Source organism: Mus musculus, chromosome 5, assembly GCF_000001635.26.
Source record: "Mus musculus strain C57BL/6J chromosome 5, GRCm38.p6 C57BL/6J".
Lineage (NCBI taxonomy): Eukaryota > Metazoa > Chordata > Mammalia > Rodentia > Muridae > Mus > Mus musculus.
Window position 1 is genome coordinate 5,435,328 of NC_000071.6, and position 18,471 is coordinate 5,453,798.

Sequence of the window (18,471 nt, forward strand, 5' to 3'; positions counted from 1 at the left end):
ATACAGCATCTGAAAGGTGGTAGAATTCATACAAGGTGGGGCTTCATGGAAGGTCCTTGTAGAGTATTTTCTAAGACACTGGGACATGGTGCCTCATCCAGGAGTGAACATCTTTCTTCTAACACATAATTCCCACCATGATGTTCCCAAGGCAATAAAATCATGTGACCATTGGCTAAGGACTCTAAAACTGTGAGATAAAATAATCCTTTTCTCCATTTAAGTACAAAATAATAATTATTATTTTTAGATAATTTGTGAGACAGCAACAGAAAATTGATGCGTAAAATAGCTAGTAAAAATCCTGTGAAAGAGTTGGGGGTAGGACTGAGCAAGCTACAGGCATCAAGGACGTCACAAGAAGACCTATAGATCAACTAGCTTGGGCCATGGGCGCTCACAGAGACTGAACCACCAACCAAAGGGCAGGCAGTTGCTGGACCTATGCTCCCTACACTTTTGCAGTAGATGTGCCGTGTAGTCTTCATGAAGGTTCACTAACAATTATGCTGGAGGCTGTATCTGATTCTCTTGCCTGCCATCAGATCCCTTCCCCTAGCTGGACTGCCTAGTTGGACCTCGATGGGAGAGGATTTACTTAGTCCTGCTGCAACTGGATGTCCTAGGGCAGGCAGGTACTCAAGGGATCTCCCCTTTCTCTGAGGAGAAGAGGAGGGGGAGATGGATTTGTGCAGGTGGGACTGGGAGGAGAGGAGTGAGGGGGCTGCGACTGGGATGTGAAGTGAATGGATGGATGAATGAATGAATGAATAAATAAATAAGTGGAAAAAATAGTAAAGCCAGTGGTACACACCCTTAATCCCAGCCCTTGGAAGGCAGAGATAAGTGTGATCTCTGTGAGTTCAAGATCAGCCTGGTCTATCCAGGGCAATATAGAGGAACGCCACCTCAAAACAAAAACAAAAACCCAAACAACTGACCAACCAACCAAAAAACAAGGAAAAAATGCTAAAAAATGGTGCATAATAAAGAAATTTGTCTTTGATCCAGTGCAAGACACGTCTTGCTTCACGTGCACAAACTTCATGTTTTTTCTAGCTTAAAAAGCCTAGCTTCATCATGTTGGCTAAAATCTTAGAACATACACAGAATCAAGCTTCATTCTTCCCTTTATTACAGCGGGTAGGTTTTTCCCGTTTTTAATGCTCCATTATCTCTACCCTGAAGCTCAGCTGAAGCCTGTGAGTTTAATACTGAAGTAGTATTGTAAGCAAAAAGAATTTCAATTTTTGCATAGTTTGCCTAACAAGTGGAAGATAAATAAAATAAAAAACCAAAGAACAAAACAGTTGTTGCCTTCAGTCATAGATTTGTTATCATTGTAGGCATCCAGTGCCCAAAGGATACCATGCTATGAGGGACATGGGAATTTTGGCAGCAGAACATTATATATGGTGTTGTGGAGACTAGAAGCTACACTCCTCCCAATTATGTCCATGGCATGACTACCTTGGTCAATATGGCCTCTGTCAAGCATCTATCATCCAAGAAGAAAACTGGAGGACAAATGAGAGTCTTCCGAAGAAGTTTATCAAGGCATGAGAGTAGGATTCAGTGTGAGCGTCACATAGATAACAGGGCATCGATGACCAGCAATAGGTTGTGGGCACAGCCATGCTCCTTGAGGGTCTCCCTGCCCAGCTGTGATCTCTGGGAGAAGCTCCACCCACACACTGACAAAGGGTGGGTGGCTGTGCAGAGAAAGATGGCATGTAATATGGTCAGCTACATCTCAGCTTCTCTGCCCAGTAGGATTTTGGGAAGGAGGAGGAGCAGGAGCTGTCGCTCATTCAACTGCCACTTCACACAACTCAGTGCTTTTACTGGAAGCCACCATGTCATTTACCTCTCAGAGATAATAAGTGACCAGCTAAAGTGGGAAAAGTTCATGAAGCAATTTTTAATGGATAAGTGGAGCATTATCAAATGTTAATGAAAGAACTATTTAGTGTTAACACTAACCTGCTATGGTATTAGTCCATTAGAAGTCCTCTAATTTGCTAAATTGTGAAGAGCTCTCATACCTTGTATTTTGGAAAAAAGAAATATATGTGTGTTTTTAAAGGCTATTATTGATTTGATAAAAAGTTCATCAAATTCTAATTATGTGAATTATTTAAAATTTACTATTAGAAGAAGGGAAACTTTGAATAATAGAGCCCTTTTATAAAAATGAATGTGAGCAAAAATAGAGTATTTATTGTTACTGCAATGATGGGGGAGGAAGCCAACAGAGCTGAACCCATATGAAAACCGATGTGCCAAATGTATGGATAACTAACATCTACAACACTTCCTGTCCAAAAAGCAAGACTGCAAAGCTTAGCAAACCAGTCTGGATGAAGATGACTCAGAATCTAAAAACAAGCAGAAAAGAAGGCCCAACTCTTTTCAATAATGACAAAATCTTGTTCAACCCAATCTTAAATTAGTAGACAAGTCATAATGTCTAAGTAATAAAATACTCTGCACAATATTCAATAGAATTCAAGGTTTTTAATTTAAAGGAATTTTGATGTTCAATCATTCTCAAAGTGTTTGTAGGCATCATTAAAATCACAGTGGGAGCCTGAAAGGAAAAGGACACAGTAATTACTGGACACATCTAATACAATGTTAACTCAAGTTGTGTGTTATTTTTGGGAGAAGTGTAGTATTTTCCAAGCCGGAGTTTATCACTTGAAAAGCTTGGGCATGGTCACAACAGTTACAAACTTAAATTAGTCACACACAGTGGAGCAAATTGAGGACGTAAAAGTTCAAGTACGCAAGCGAACACGAATGATTTCCTTTCCTTCTGCCAACATGACAAGGATCAAGTTAAGTGACTGTGAAGGATTTACTCAACCCACCCTGAAGTGTGAGTGCACACTCAGTATAAAGACTCCCAGACTGCCGGGCGTGGTGGCACACGCGCCTTTAATCCCAGCACTTGGGAGGCAGAGGCAGGCGGATTTCTTGAGTTCAAGGCCAGCCTGGTCTACAAAGTGAGTTCCAGGACAGCCAGGGCTACACAGAGAAACCCTGTCTTGAAAAAACAAAAACAAACAAACAAAAAGACTCCCAGAAATAATCAACATGGCAAAAGAGAAGCCATCTGTTTCAAATGGATGCAGTGAGAAAACCCAGGAATGGGTACACAGCAGCAAAACAGCCATGGCGGCCCCTGAGCACACAGTCTCCCATCCCAGGGCAACTGCGCAGCCTCATTAACTGATTTCTCATCTCCCTGAAACTGTTCTAAACCATGACCGCAAGGCTTTCCTTTTCCACCTGAAATGTCTGCTTCCACACAGTTCTCAGTGCAAGTCCAGCTGGACAATCACGCACCCTATCACGTCTGGGGAAACCTTTGCCTCTGAACCACACTGCCTGCTATGCCCTTCCCAACTCCTCTGGTTCACCCCCCCCCCCATATCATAGTTTGGGGTGTTTTCATTATTGCATATTGTTTATATGTAACAATAGCTTTAATTATGATATTTTTCATACATATATACAACAATGTTTGTTCACATTTACCTTTTATTGCACCCTCCTCTCTCCCACAGTTCCCTAAGCAGTCTTCTACCTGATATCTTTTTGAAAAGCTAGACTTTGCACATGTGAGAAGACACAGGGTATGCAGTATTCTGAGTGTTGATTAAGCCCCACTCCTCCAGGGACACCTTCCTGCTGATCTCAAGTAGAGCACCTTATCTGGGCCCCTATTTCTGTCCCTTCTTTCCTTCCAATGCTGCCACAGCTTTCAGGCATTTTTCCTTGCACTTTACTCTTTCCGATCCACACTAGAAGAGATCTGCTCCCTGAACATAAAGAGTTTTTCCTGTCTTGTCTAAGTTGTATTCTTTTTTTTTATTATTAGATATTTTATTTGTTTACATTTCAAACGTTGCCAGGTGGTGGTGGCGCACGCCTTTAATCTCAGCACTTGGGAGGCAGAGGCAGGCAGATTTCTGAGTTCAAGGCCAGCCTGGTCTACAGAGTGAGTTCCAGGACAGCCAGGGCTATACAGAGAAACCCTGTCTCAGGGAAAACAACAACAACAACAACAACAACAACAACAAACAAAAACAAAAACAACACAAACAAAAAAACCCATTTCAAATGTTATCCCTTTCCTGGTTTCCCCTCTGCAAGCCCCCTATCCCATTCCTCCTCCTGCTGCTGCTTCTATGAGGATGCTTCCCTACCCATCCACCCACTCCCTCCTCACCGCCCTAGCATTCCTCTACACTGGGGCACTGAGCCTTCACAGGACCAAGGGCCTCCCCTCCCATTGATGCCAGATAAGGCCCCTTCAGCTCCTTCACTCCTTCTCCTAACTCCTCCTTTGTGGTTCCTGTGCTCAGGCTGATGGTTGGCTGCAAGCCTCCTCATCTGTACTGTTCAGGCTCTGGCAGAGCCTCTCAGGAGACAGCTGTATCAGGCTCCTGTCAGCAAGCACTTCTTGGCATCAGCAATAGTGTCTAGGTTTGGTGTCTGCCTGTGGGATGGATCTCCAGGTGGGACAGCCTCTCGATGGCCTTTCCTTCAGTCTCTGTTCCACTCTTTGTCCCTGTATTTCCTTTAGACAGGAGCAATCCTAAGTTGTATTCTTAATGCTTGACATACAGAAAAGAAATCAATAGCTACTCAATCAATTCCATTCCACTCTGATCTAGCCCATGCCATCTTCCTTTATTCTTATCAATTGCACAGCAAAACAAACTCACTATCTACTCGGTTTCATTATTGATAGTCAAATCAATATGCAGAGATATAGGCCAGGGTCTGGGAGGTGCTGCTGTCAGAGCTATCGTATGCTCACAGCCTCTGGTGTAGAAAGTATTTATCGTGCTTTGCATGTCACCACTTCAACCATGTGGGCACGCAACTGTCTTAATCCTGATTTCATAGGCAAGGAAATGGAGACTGAGAAAGGTTAACAATGTGCTCAAGACATCACAAGCAGTGAGAATTCTGTATCCTACAAGGAGAACTGTAGTGTTTATTCCACCATGAGTACCAGGAAGGGGGTGGGGGGGCAGAATAACATGAGCTGGGCATTCAAGAGAAAAAAAAATGTATAGGTCAGGGAGGCCAGGGTCATTTGTAGGAAGATGAAAGTTGAGTTGAGCTTTGAGAGAAAAAAAGATTAGGGTTTTAATGAGTGAACACCCAGGAACTGCTTTAAGGGCCCTTATCAGAAAGTAAACAGTGAGAACAAACCTACACAGGAAAAGATACTAAAAGAACATGAGGAATGTAAAACAAGAAAAAAGACTAAAGATGAGTTGAGGTTTGAAGGTTACTGTGATAACAACAGTTGACCTGTTCTCTAGTAATACCCCTTGTTTTTTCTATCTGCTTCTGGTCACTACTACCAGTTATTATAAAAGCTTTTTGATGACAGGCACTATCAAAATTTCATACTGTCATAAGCAGGGCAATGAAAGAAAACTCCGACAAAGTCAGCAGGTGAGAAAAAGATTAGCCAGGGAGAGCCGAGAGAGGCCAGGCTCAGGCCCAGTCAACGACGATGGTACAGAGAGAAGACAACCCTGGCCTTTAAAGTCCTTATGTTCTTAAGCAGACCTGACTGCTGCTATACAGTACTGCAGCAGAGAAAAAGCAAAGGGTCACAGCTCTCAAATTCTGCAAAACAATTCTGCAAAACAAAATTATTTAAGAATTCATGCTGGGGTTAGGAAGATGGCTTGGCTGGAATACTGCTTAGTGTGCAAGCATGCCTATCCAGTTTAGGATTCCCATGCCTACAGAAACAGTGGCACATACCTAAGCCCGGTGCTAGTGGTTGGAAGGGGCAGGGGGATAGACAGATCCTTGAGACTCCAAAGGCCAGCTAGTCCAGCTGCTGTCTCAAAGACCAACGTGATAAACAGTAGATGAAGACTCCTAACATTGACCTCTGGCCTCTACATATGCACACTCAGGCAAATGCACCCATGTACACCTGAGCACACATGCTCACCTGCCATACACACACACACACACACACACACACACACACACACACACAATGTTTAAAATAAAAATTAATTCCACAGCTAGAAAGATGTCTCAGCCATGAAAGGTTAGGCCCACAACCCAAAATGCAAAAAAGTAGTTCCAATAGTTATCTAAGTTAGTCATATTTTCGAAGGCATTTATATAAACATTTCAATACTAAAACTAGTATTTTCTAAGATAAATGAAAATAAAATAGAAAATAAAAGCTGCACATACTTATTTATATAGAGTAGGGAGAAGGGCACCTGAATTTATTAATGTAACTGGGAGAATCCCCTTGGTGAATAATCCAACTCTGAGTTCGTTTTTCCTGGCCCCTGTCTGCGGCTTTCTGTAATGAAATTTCTTAACCTGAAGAAACTTAACTTTCGCCCTCTTTCAGTAGAAAGCGATTACCTCAATTCTCCTTACACACACCTACCATTTTCCCTTAAGTATTTCCCTAATTTCCTAAATAGGTAAACACACACACACACACACACACACACACACACACACACACCACACACACACACACAGTGGGCGGGGTGCAGGAGAGAGAGAGAGAGAGAGAGAGAGAGAGAGAGAGAGAACCCAGTGCATAATTCTGCTGTTTACACAACCGAAGACAATGATTTCCACTCCTGTACTTTAGAAAACTCGACGTTCCCCTGTTTATGGGAAGTGAGCACTGGAGAACTTCACAGCTGCAAAATTATAGAGACTTGCTGCTCTCCCTCTTTGTCCTCTGTCTTCTCTCTCTCTCTCTCTCTCTCTCTCTCTCTCTCTCTCTCTCTCACACACACACACACACACACACACAAGTCAAAAACGTGTGAATGTACTATTAATAATCACACAACTGTGGAGTGCAAACAGTACCTTAGGAAGCATCAAAGTGGGGGGGGGGGGAGGTGTGACTTGGTGGCGTGTTCCCTAGTCTACCACCTCTAGGCACATATTGCTAGATCACAGTATTCCTTAGCACAGACCATATGCATGGCTTAGATTCCTTTACTGCCCGATGCTTCAGGTAGCCACTACGTTTTAAGATAAAACATTTATTGTGCATGGCAGCCATTCTCTTAGTGCACAAGACGCACCCTGTAACTCGAGGCGCTCTAGGAAGCTCTAGTCTATTTTCAGCTCCCATAGAACCTATTATTTGGCACAGTGCTTCTTAGTAGCTTGAAACACTACTAGTTTAAAAGCATTACTGCAGTTTATAGAATAGACTGTATAAACAGCTCTTGCCTGGGCTCTGGGCTCTTTAGCACCGTGCTCTGGCTCACACACTCCAGGCATGCCACCTCCCCATTCCCAGTCCCAGCAGTCTCTACAGCCTCTTTCTGCATTTACAGATTAGGGGCCTTGAAGGACACACTCCCATCCTTTCTATCTCTGCACAGTCCACACGAATTCTCACACACATTGAGGACAGCATGCATTATTTTTTCATGTAGGCCCACAGCCTAAACGTCTCCAGCTCCAAACCATCTACCCCAAGTCCCGATTGGAGCTTCAATTTGCACATCTTTCTGTTACTACAATTTCAATGTAAAACTTTCATTCATCCTTTTGTCTTTTTTTTAACCAGGAACTGACTTATAGCTGCTCGTGTGGAATCTGCATCTTTCCTACCTTTTTTCAGAGCTCATTCTGCTGCTTCTTACAAAACCCCACTCCTGTCAGAGATGGAATTTTTCCTGTTAATATGCTATGCCCTTCCTTGCTTAGCTGGGATGCCAGGACTGCCTGCTCTAAGCCTTACCTGATCCCAGATGTATATATTCTCTACCCTTTAACTTACCCCTTGGACACCTACCAATCTCAGTCATGGGACTTCCCAGAGTACATTTGGTACTATATAAATTTGTCCTCAAGTTTTATTTTTCTTGAAGGGTCTTAAATGTCTTTTAATGTTTGAAAGTTCTCACAGAATTACGGTGGCATAATAGGTTCAGAGAGCTAAAATAGGGTCATTTATAAAGCACCTACTAAGAATCAGTTACTAAAACAGTATTTTACATATAGTGCTCATTTCTCAGACAACTTTTTCAACATTTTCTCCTTTCATCCAGGGAGAACTCAATAGTTTAAGTAATTATCTTAAATAGCAAACAAAACAAAGAAAAATGATAGAAGCAAAAGCCATCTGAGATCTTCCTGGTTCAGAGTTCTTCCTATTCTGTGCCAGTTAGTACCATGCCTGGCTCTTCCCCAATCTCAGAGCTACCCTTCCCTGATTGTGTGCTATATTCCAGGGGATATTCTTATGTGAGCTCCATCGAAGATAAGAAATCAAGGCCTGGAGACGTTGAACAACTGCTTCAGGTGCCTCAGAATTAGTAACTTCCACGTGTAACTTATAAGCCTGATGCTAGAATTCTTCTTCATTAATAGGATCAAACTGATTGTGTAAATGTGTTAATATGTAAACAATTGATCAAGAACACGAAAGATTTGCAACTACCATTTTTCATTATTAACTTCACTAAACCATTGCATTTTATTTTATACTTTATTGTATACAAGTGACTTGGAAAAGTCAGGATAAAATGCACCCCACAGGAATAAGTAGCAGTCTGCTCCCCCAAAGGAATATTAAACTAAACACATTCACAAGGAGCAAAGGGAGAAGAAAGATGCAGGATCAGAAGTAACCACCAGCTTTTAATTTACTGTAAGAAGATAATTTCAGTAAAGAAAAAAACGGGGAGAGGCTTAATGAGAATAAGTATGGTGACGGCTGAGGAAGACTGTGTTCTGACACATGAGGAACTACAAAGGTAATGAAAAGTCCTTAAAGTAGACACATCATTTAACCTGACACGATTTGAACACTGCTTTTCAATTTTGTCAAGGACCATTAACTTGATTAGAAAAATCCCTATTGCTTTTTAAATATATATATGTGTATATATATATATATATATATATATATATGTGTGTGTGTGTGTGTGTGTGTGTGTGTGTGTGTGTATAATGAAAAATATTGAACAAATTATTTCCAAATAAATGACTCTAAAATTGTCCTGCTGGTTCTGACAGTGTTAGTTTCTAGAGCTCCCAAAGTCGAGCTAGCCTGCAATGCATTATAAATGGGTAATTAACATTCACATGGAGGAAGGAAGCTGGTGAGTGATGTAAGGAAAATCATTTTATTACAGCTAACCATAAAGCAACCATTTCAGACAATAATAATCTAATTTACTGAGCCCCATTAACAAGGCTATTGTTATGCTGCCACTCACCCCATGTCTTTAACTGGCACCGTCTACCAGAGAAAACAATAGGTTAGATCTTTCTTCATGATTTTCAATCACAATTTGTTCATTAGGTTCTGGCACGCTCAGCGTATAATTTCATAGGGTTTGTTTATCAAAAGATAGCCAAGGAGTGGAAAGGTTTCTCTTTAATTCTATTTCAGAGTAAAATTATCAAGTTATAAGATCACATCTAAATGATTGTTTTTGATCATTTAAACAAGGTGTCCACAGATCATGGCTTATACGCCAAAAACACAGACCTTGTATGTATTTGTAAAACAAAGAACCAAAAAAAAAAAAAAAAAACAAGGAAGCAAACAAAAATCTTGATTGGCACACAGATACGCATCCATTTTTGTTGTGTGTTTGGGGCATTCTCACCACAACAACAATGCAGTTGTATCAGGAATTAGAAATCTCCCAAAGCCTGAAATACCTACTGGTCCTTTAATGTAAACAGTCAGCCAGTTTCACCTCTTGTTGTTCTAGGTGAAACACCATAACTCTGGATAGCCTCATCTGTTCGCCATTCTGATTCATTAGTCTGTTTTTAACTTACTTTACCCAAAATTATTCCATTTAAACATTTTTGTTTCCTGGTAAATCTCCCATCTCCTATTGGTGTATATTTACCTTTTTAGTAACTAGCACAATTAATTCTATTCTAAAATTTATTAAACTTGAATATTATAAATGTCAAATATGTCCCAGTTTCTGCATGAGATTGATTTTAAAAATCAACTCAATAATGATAAAAAAAATAATTGGAAGAAATGTAAAGCTTTACTTAGTGCCCTAGCTAAGGTTTCTACTGCTGTGATGAAACACCATGACCAAAGCAACTCAGGAGGAAAGGATTTACTTGACTTAAACCTCCACAGCAGTGTTCATCATCAAGGAAGTCTGGACAGGAACTCAATCAGGGCAGAAACTTGGAGGCAGGAACTGAAGCAGAAGTCGTGGAGGAGGAAGGCTTACTGTCTTGCTCCGCCTACTTTTCTCAGCCTGCTTTGTAGTCGAACCCAGAACCACATAGGGTTTGCCCCCACACAATGGGCTGGGTCGTTCCATGTCAATCACTAAGAAAATACACTAGGACTGGAGAGATGGCTCTGTGGTTAAAGGCACTGGCTGCTCTTCCAAAGGTCCTGAGTTCAATTCCCAACAATCACATGGTGGCTCACAGCCATCTGTAATGTGATCTGGTGTTTCAGTAACAGCATGCTCATATACATAAAATAGACCAATACATTTTGAAGGAAGGAAGGAAGGAAGGAAGGAAGGAAGGAAGGAAGGAAGGAAGGAAGGCAGGAAAAAAAAGAAAAGACTATAGGTTTGCATATAACCCAGTCTTATGGAGGCATTTTCCCAATTGAGGCTCCCTCCTCTCTGGTACCTCTAGCTTGTACCATGTTGACATAAAACTAGCCAGCACACTTAGGCTTTAAAGAAAATACTAAAGAGGGGGAAGAAAACACTACCATCACCCCAGAACCATTGTCCTTCACATTCCTCGAGAGAATGGTTTTCAGCCTAATGCTGCAGTTCCTCCTCTCTGCTTTTTAGGGATCACCATCCTGGTTTCCATAACAGTTGGTCCAGCTTGCAATCCCACAGTCATCCTCCCAGCATCTACTAGTGCTTGCTTTCTTGGGCATTTCCAGCCTCTGTGATTCAATCTCATTCATTTTAATTTGTATTTCTTTGATGGCCAGTAAGGATGAACACTTTTCCATTAGTTTGTTGGACATTTATAGTTTATCATTTGAGAGTTGTCTATTTCATGAGAGCATGCATTAGAGTAGGTGGGTGTTTTGGTATTTAATTGGTTATATTTTAGTTATATAATTATAACTAATTATAAATATAGTTAGTACAATTATCAATCTTCCGTCATCCAAGACCATCTGATTCAAAACAAAATACTCTGCATAAGCAGAAAGGATGAGAGATACATTTTAAACTCTTAAAACTAAGTTAGTAAAACTAAGTTAAAATTCAGTTTGTTTAGCAAACTTTTGGGGAGGATATGTTGTAAAAGAGAGAGGGGATGGAAGAAAATGGAGGTGCAAAAAGAAGAAAGGGGGAATAGAAAGCAAGAAAGGAACCAAAGTGAAACAGATCTTAAAAAGATACTGTTAATTCATGCTTTTGCTTTGTATACAGTATCTCTGAGAGCTACTGAATGGATATATCCAGAGACTTTGTATTTAGCATTGAAATAACATTGGAAGAATATAAATAGTATACGTGAAATTAAAGTTAATAAATGGGGTATAAAACTCCCATGAAAGGAGTTACAGAGACAAAGTTCAGAGCTGAGACAGAAGAAAGGACCATCCAGAGACTGCCCCACTTGGGAATCCATCCCATAAACAACCACCAAACCCAGACACTATTGCATATGCCAGAAAGATTTTGCTGACAGGACCCTGATATAGCTGTCTCTTGTGAGGCTATGCCAGTGCCTGGCAAATACAGAAGTGGATGATCACAGTCATTTTTGGATGGAACACAGGGCCTCCAATGGAGGAGCTAGAGAAAGTACCCAAGGAGCTGAAGGGGTCTGCAACCCTATAGGTAGAACAACAATATGAACTAACCAGTACCCCCAAAGCTGTGTCTCTAGTTGCATATGTAGCAAAGAATGGCCTAGTTGGTCATCAATGTGAGGAGAGGCCCTTGGTCTTGCGAAGATCATATGCCCCAGTACAGGGGAATGCCAGGGCCAGGAAGAGGGAGTGGTGGGTTGGGGAGCAGTGCAGGGAAGGGTATAGGGGACTTTTGGGATAGCATTTGAAATGTAAATGAAGAAAATATCTAATGAAAAACAGAAACAAGAAGGATAATGTAAGATATGGGATAGTTTAATTCCATCAAAATATTTAAATTATGCAGGGGCTTCGCAGTGTGACTATCATGGTACTAGGGAATGATCAAACAGATAAGGGAATGGCAATGAATAGATGTGTTAAGAAATACGGGGCTGTGGAGATGGCTCAGTGGAAAATGCTGGCTGCAGAAGAATGAGACCTCAGCTTGGGTCCTCAGCTCCCACATAGAAGCCAGGTGTGTCAGTGCTCATCTGTAACTCCTGGACTGAGAAGGACCCAGGCTGGCAGAGACAGGGGGATCCTAGGGAATCACCGGCCAGCCAGTCTAGCTAAAACCACAAGTTTCTGATTGAGTGAGGAACGGTGTATCAAATGATGAAGTGGAAATTATGGAGGAAAACACTATTGTTCACCTCTGGCTTTTTCAGGGAGTATACAGGAAAACACACACACACACACACACACATGCATACACACATACCATACATGAACACTATATATGTGTGTGTATGTGTATTTGTACTAAAATGTGAATAGAAATTATATTATGAAAAAGATTCTATCTCATGTAACTGATATAAAATAGACTTTTGAAATAAAATCATGTTAACATCTTTATTATTACACAAAGAATACCTTTGTCTCATCTTACAGTGCCTCCTTTTTCTAGGGTCGCAGGTCTCTTGTACTGTATGTTGGCCTTAAACTCACTATGTAGCTAAAGATGAATTTCCAATTCTACCTCCATTTCCCAAGAACTGGAATTGGAGACATGTATCCCCACACCCAGTTTATTCAACATAGGACTAACCTCAGGGCTTTGTGCATGGTAATCAAGAATGCTACCAAAAGAGCTCCAATACCAATTTTAGAGTTGCATTTTTTTTTTACTAAGTTCTCTTTTGTATGGTTTAAGTATAGTTAGCTTTGTTCTCTTTCAATTTCCATTTGCATGGAATATCTCTCACCACATGTTCTTGTATCTCTAAAGGGGAAATGGGTTTCTTGTAAACAGCTGATAGCTGGGGTTGTTTTTAAATCAATTCAATACCTTTTGAGTGTAGAGTTTATTATATTTATTTCATGATCACTGATATTATCTTGATTAGTGTCATTGTATGGTAACTATGTAGTGACAAAAGAGTTAATTCACCAGGAAAGCATAAGGATTGTTAATACACAAACATCCCTCATTGGCATATCTGAAAATGCAAACAAATAATAAATAAATATGAAGTGAAAGAAAATAAAAGGGAATTTCAATATCCCAGTTTCAACAGTGTATACAGTATGTATACAGAAAATCAATAAGAAAATGTGGGGTTTGAATAATATTTTAAACTATGCAGACATGAACAGAACAGTAGCAACAGAACAGTCATGGTCAAGAACCCACGAGACATTTGACAGGATAATTATGTTTGGGCACAAAAAAAAAATCATATCAATTATCTTTTCTGACCACAATACTATGAAACTAAAAATCAAAAAAGAAAATTCACAAGTATGAGAAAATTAAGCAACATGTCCCGAACAATAGCAGATCGAAGAAGTCAAAGGGAAATCAGATTTATTGAGAAAGAAACATACAGAAACGTGTAAGGTCAGCAAGTAGTTCTAAGAGAAAAGTTAATAGCAATGAGGGACCATTGCTCTAAAAAGGAGGCACCAAGAGTAGACCACTAAGGTTACACACGAGGGAAACAAATGAAGTAAGCATGAAGTTAGCAGGACATAATATAAACAAACTCAAAGACAAAAACCACATGATCATCTCGTTAGATGTAGAGAAAGCATTTGACAAGATCCAACACCCATTCATGATAAAAGTCTTGGAAAGATCAAGAATTTGAGACCCATACCTAAACATGATAATCTACAGCAAACCAGTAGCCAACATCAAAGTAAATGGTGAGAAGCTGGAAGCAATCCCACTAAAATCAGGGACTAGACAAGGCTGCCCATTTTCTCCCTACCTATTCAACATTGTACTTGAAGTCCTAGCCAGAGCAATTAGACAACAAAAGGAGACCAAGGGGATACAAATTGGAAAGGAAGAAGTCAAAATATCACTTTTTGCAGATGATATGATAGAATATATAAGTGACCCTAAAAATTCCACCAGAGAATTCCTAAACCTGATAAACAGCTTCAGTGAAGTAGCTAGATATAAAATTAACTCAAACAAGTCAATGGCCTTTCTGTACCCAAAGGATAAACAGGCTGAGAGAGAAATTAGGGAAACAACACCCTTCTCAATAGTCACAAATAATATAAAATACCTTGGCGTGACTCTAACTAAGGAAGTGAAAGATCTGTATGATAAGAACTTCAAATCTCTGAAGAAAGAAATTAAAGAAGATCTCAGAAGATGGAAAGATCTCCCATGCTCATGGATTGGCAGGATCAATATAGTAAAAATGGCTATCTTGCCAAAAGCAATCTACAGATTCAATGCAATCCCCATCAAAATTCCAACTCAATTCTTCAACGAATTAGAAAGGGAAATCAGCAGATTCATCTGGAATAACAAAAAACCTAGGATAGCAAAAACTCTTCTCAAGGATAAAAGAACCTCTGGTGGAATCACCATGCCTGACCTAAAGCTGTACTACAGAGCAATTGTGATAAAAAACTGCATGGTACTGGTATAGCAACAGACAAGTAGACCAATGGAATAGAATTGAAGACCAAGATGGAAGTAAATTAAATACTAGCCAGGGAAAAGACAAAAGGATCCACCAAGCAAGCTGGTTTTGTGAAAAGACACCCTTTACCAGCAGCCCTTAGATAGTCTAGGTCCAGATTAAAACAGAAACTCCCTCGTCTCCACCTTCTGATGCAGTCTGTGTCCAGAGATTGAGAATTGTCCATAGAATTTATATATTCTATGTTTCTTTCTCAATACTAATTATATATGCCTGAAAAGCTATTTTATAGAAACTTCAGGCACAGAAATTCCCTGCGGTGTTCCTGAGACTCTTACCATGGAAGAACATTTCCCTCTCCCTCTGGGAGATTTGTCTTGTCAGCTATTTATCCGTAATATGCTATGGAAATGCAAAATAAATTCACCTTTTAAAATGTTTTCCACAAAATTCAACAAAAGCATTAAATGTTTAACCTTTAAAATATTAACCATACAGATGGTAAAAATGTGCTTACCCAAGGCGACAGTCCTCTGAAGAACCCAGTTACAGGTCACCAGTCACCTGAAGATTATAGAATGTTATCAGAACTATATTACAAATTATTGTCACAGAAGCTGGACACTCTAAAAATATTTACTTCTACTTTACATGTGGGTGGAGTTTTTTGTTTTTGTTTTGCTTGTGTGTACATCTCTGTAAAGCATGAATGCAGAACTCAGAGAGGCCTGAAGCGAATCCCCTAGAGCTGGGGTTACAGATGGACAGGCGTTTCCATATGGGTGCTGAGAACTGGAGTTGGGTTCTCTGCAAGAGCACTTGGTGCTTTAACTGCTGAGCGACTTTTTCTTTTTTTCGACTTTCCTAACAGGGTTTCTCTGTACTGCTCAGGCTGTCCTGGTACTCACTCTGACCAGGCTGGCCTTGAACTCAGAAATCTGCCTGGCTCTGCCTCCCAAGTGCTGGGATGAAAGGCGTGAGCCACCACTTCCTGACTGCTGAGTGACTTTTAAGTCAAGATGTAATCAAACTTAAGATTTCCTTTTTTTTTTTTTTGAGGTTCAATAAAAATCTATAAATTAAAAAATATTAACCATAAAATGTACACAGATGTCATAAATACACTAAGGATTTGTGTGCTGTGATTTTAATGTTGCTGCTATTTTAATATCTAGGGGTCAAGAAGTATAAGATGTCATTTGCCTGGGTGGAAATTGGACAAAGAGGAAAGGGCTAAATGTTTGAGGAAACCACAAGGCTAGTTGTCCTCTGTGACAGAAAATCCGTGGACATTCAGTGACTCTCTAGGCCAGGAAATCATCCAGATACATTTTTAGGAAAACAGTGTGTGCACCAGAAATCTCTTTCCCACTGTCTTTGTGAGAAGCGCTGTGCCTAAGCCATGCTGTATAAACTCCGTATTTTCCTACTCCACAGACCACAGGCTTGCTTAGTCTCTGCCTTGTATAAACAAAGGTCACCAACCAGGGAAGCCACACTGAGTCCTCTGTAAAGGAGAAAGTGAGAGGAAGCTGGAAGAACCTGGGGAAGATTTGGCTAGCCTAGAGTACTTGGTGAGATGAAGGGCAATGACCACAGGATTCCTTAAAACAAAGGTCTCCTTGAGTTTCCTCAGTTAAGTGGGAAGGAAGGAAAAAGAGAAGTAATTAAATCCCCAGGTGAATTGAAAATGTTTAATAACCCACTCCAATGTTCCCGATTCTTATTAGAATTACTATTTTGCAAATCCCAGTCTAACTATTAAGGATATAGAAGTGTATTTCAAAATGGGGATAAAATCTGCTGTCGTGTTTCCCACATGACCTTTAACTCTGTGGTCTGCAGGAAGAGCATGAGTTCTGGCTGTCAGTCACTGAAAAAGCCTAGGAGCGCCTATCAGACGGATGAAAGCACTTGCCTGGAGCATCCCAGTTGTAGACGGGAACTTGTCCATGTCTTGCATAAAGGGCCATATGCCTGTTCAAAATGACGGTGAATATACAGTAAGTTTTAAAATGGTTATAGCTGAAGTTATCCTAAGTCATTATGTAAAGTACAGTTATATGTTAGCATCTTCGCTTTATTAACTTGAATTCTTTCATCTACTCATCAGGAGAGTTAGTACATTTTATTAAGAAAAATACAACTGAGTTAAATGGAATGCCATCTAAAAATCAATTAACAATAAAAACAACAGTTGCTTCTTTACTCATATCTGTCCTACATAAAGGCAGAGTATTGGACTTTTCCTAATTATGTCTCTAATGACAGAAACATGCACTGCACAACACATAATTATTCTGACAAAGAAGAGATGCATTCAAGAAAATGTTAAGTATAATAAATATCTATATTTTATTAATATTTAAAACATTTAAAAAGTCATTTAATTTTTATATGCTAACAAAATTATATCAAATTAAATAATAAACATTTCTAAAGTAAAGACTGATGTACTATAAGAATTTCTTTTCAGTGCTGTGACTTGAACCCAGGGCCTTATGAAGGCTAGACAGTGCTTTTCCACGGTGCCACACATCCAGTGATGCACTAGAACCTAGAAGGATGATTAGATTATCAAGAACGTCTCCTTGGAAGAATAAAGTTCTCTCGTAAGTCCTATGGCCATGCAGTTAACAAAGGCAGAGAATGCCCATGCTAGAAATTTAAAATGAAGACGGACACTAAGCTAAATTACAACTAAATACAATTGTCAGAACATGTTTACAAATCTTTCTTTTACACTGTCAATGAAAGATCTTTCAGCAGTGGTTTTTGCTAAGGCCTCTACTCTTATGAGTGTCATTTGCTGTTTTGTACATAGTGACTACACAAAAAAATAATAATGTAATACACCATAATCTTTTTAAAAATATAGAAAATAGTCTCTTGCCATGCAACTACTGTGCCCCACGAGTTCTCCTCTCTTCATTGTTCTGTTGTTTCTTTGAGAGGAAAGGAATATGAACATCTTACTCTGTCTTTTACTGATATGTTAATAAACCCCTGATACCAGAAAAAATACAATTTTCTAAACAAAGATGCTAAACAAGCAAACTTTAATGTATATATGTACATATTACATATTTTTAAATATATGTATATTTAATATTACACATATTAAATATGTATTAAATATTTTTAAAAATTTGTAAACATGCTCTAACAGGTATACACACACACATATACATATATACACATATATACATATACATATATACATATATATGCATATATGCATATATATGCATATATACATATATACATAGTCTCTTGCCATGCAACTACTGTGCCCCATGAGTTCTCCTCTCTTAAGTGTTCTATTGTTCTGTTGTGTGACAACAGAACAATTAAGAGTATTATCTTCATGTATATATATATATACATATACATCTTCATATATATATATACATATATATATACATATATATATATATATATATATATACATGAAGATAATCCTATCTGTGTGCATCTATTTATATTTGATTCTACCTATCTTATCTAAGGATTCTTCTTATAAAAGACATAAAAGACATACAATCTGACAAAGGAAACACCAGGTTATAAAAGAGAGGGAAAAGACAGGTTGGTAAGAAACTATGAACTATATGATTATTTTTTAAACTCTGCAATGCCCCTTTGGAAAAGGACACTTTATTCTACAGGAAAGGAAAAAGGGAGTGATCTCAAAAGAAGACAGGAAAC

At 39.4% G+C, this 18,471-nt stretch overlaps 1 protein-coding gene across 2 annotated transcripts in view; it reads right to left on the reverse strand.

Annotated features, from left to right (window-relative positions):
* Positions 1–2,499: 2,499 nt before the first annotated feature.
* Positions 2,500–18,471, reverse strand: part of Pttg1ip2 (PTTG1IP family member 2) — a 41,317-nt gene continuing 25,345 nt past the window's right edge. The window contains exons 5-7 of one of the 2 annotated variants that reach the window (NM_001200025.1): positions 16,682–16,740; positions 15,281–15,327; positions 2,500–2,590 (exon numbers count right to left, since the gene is read on the reverse strand). In NM_001200025.1, the coding sequence (NP_001186954.1) occupies positions 15,317–15,327; positions 16,682–16,740 (70 nt within the window). In that variant the 3' untranslated portion in view covers positions 2,500–2,590; positions 15,281–15,316. The remainder of the gene's footprint in view (positions 2,591–15,280; positions 15,328–16,681; positions 16,741–18,471) is intronic. The other variant, XM_006503594.3, reaches the window with a different exon arrangement.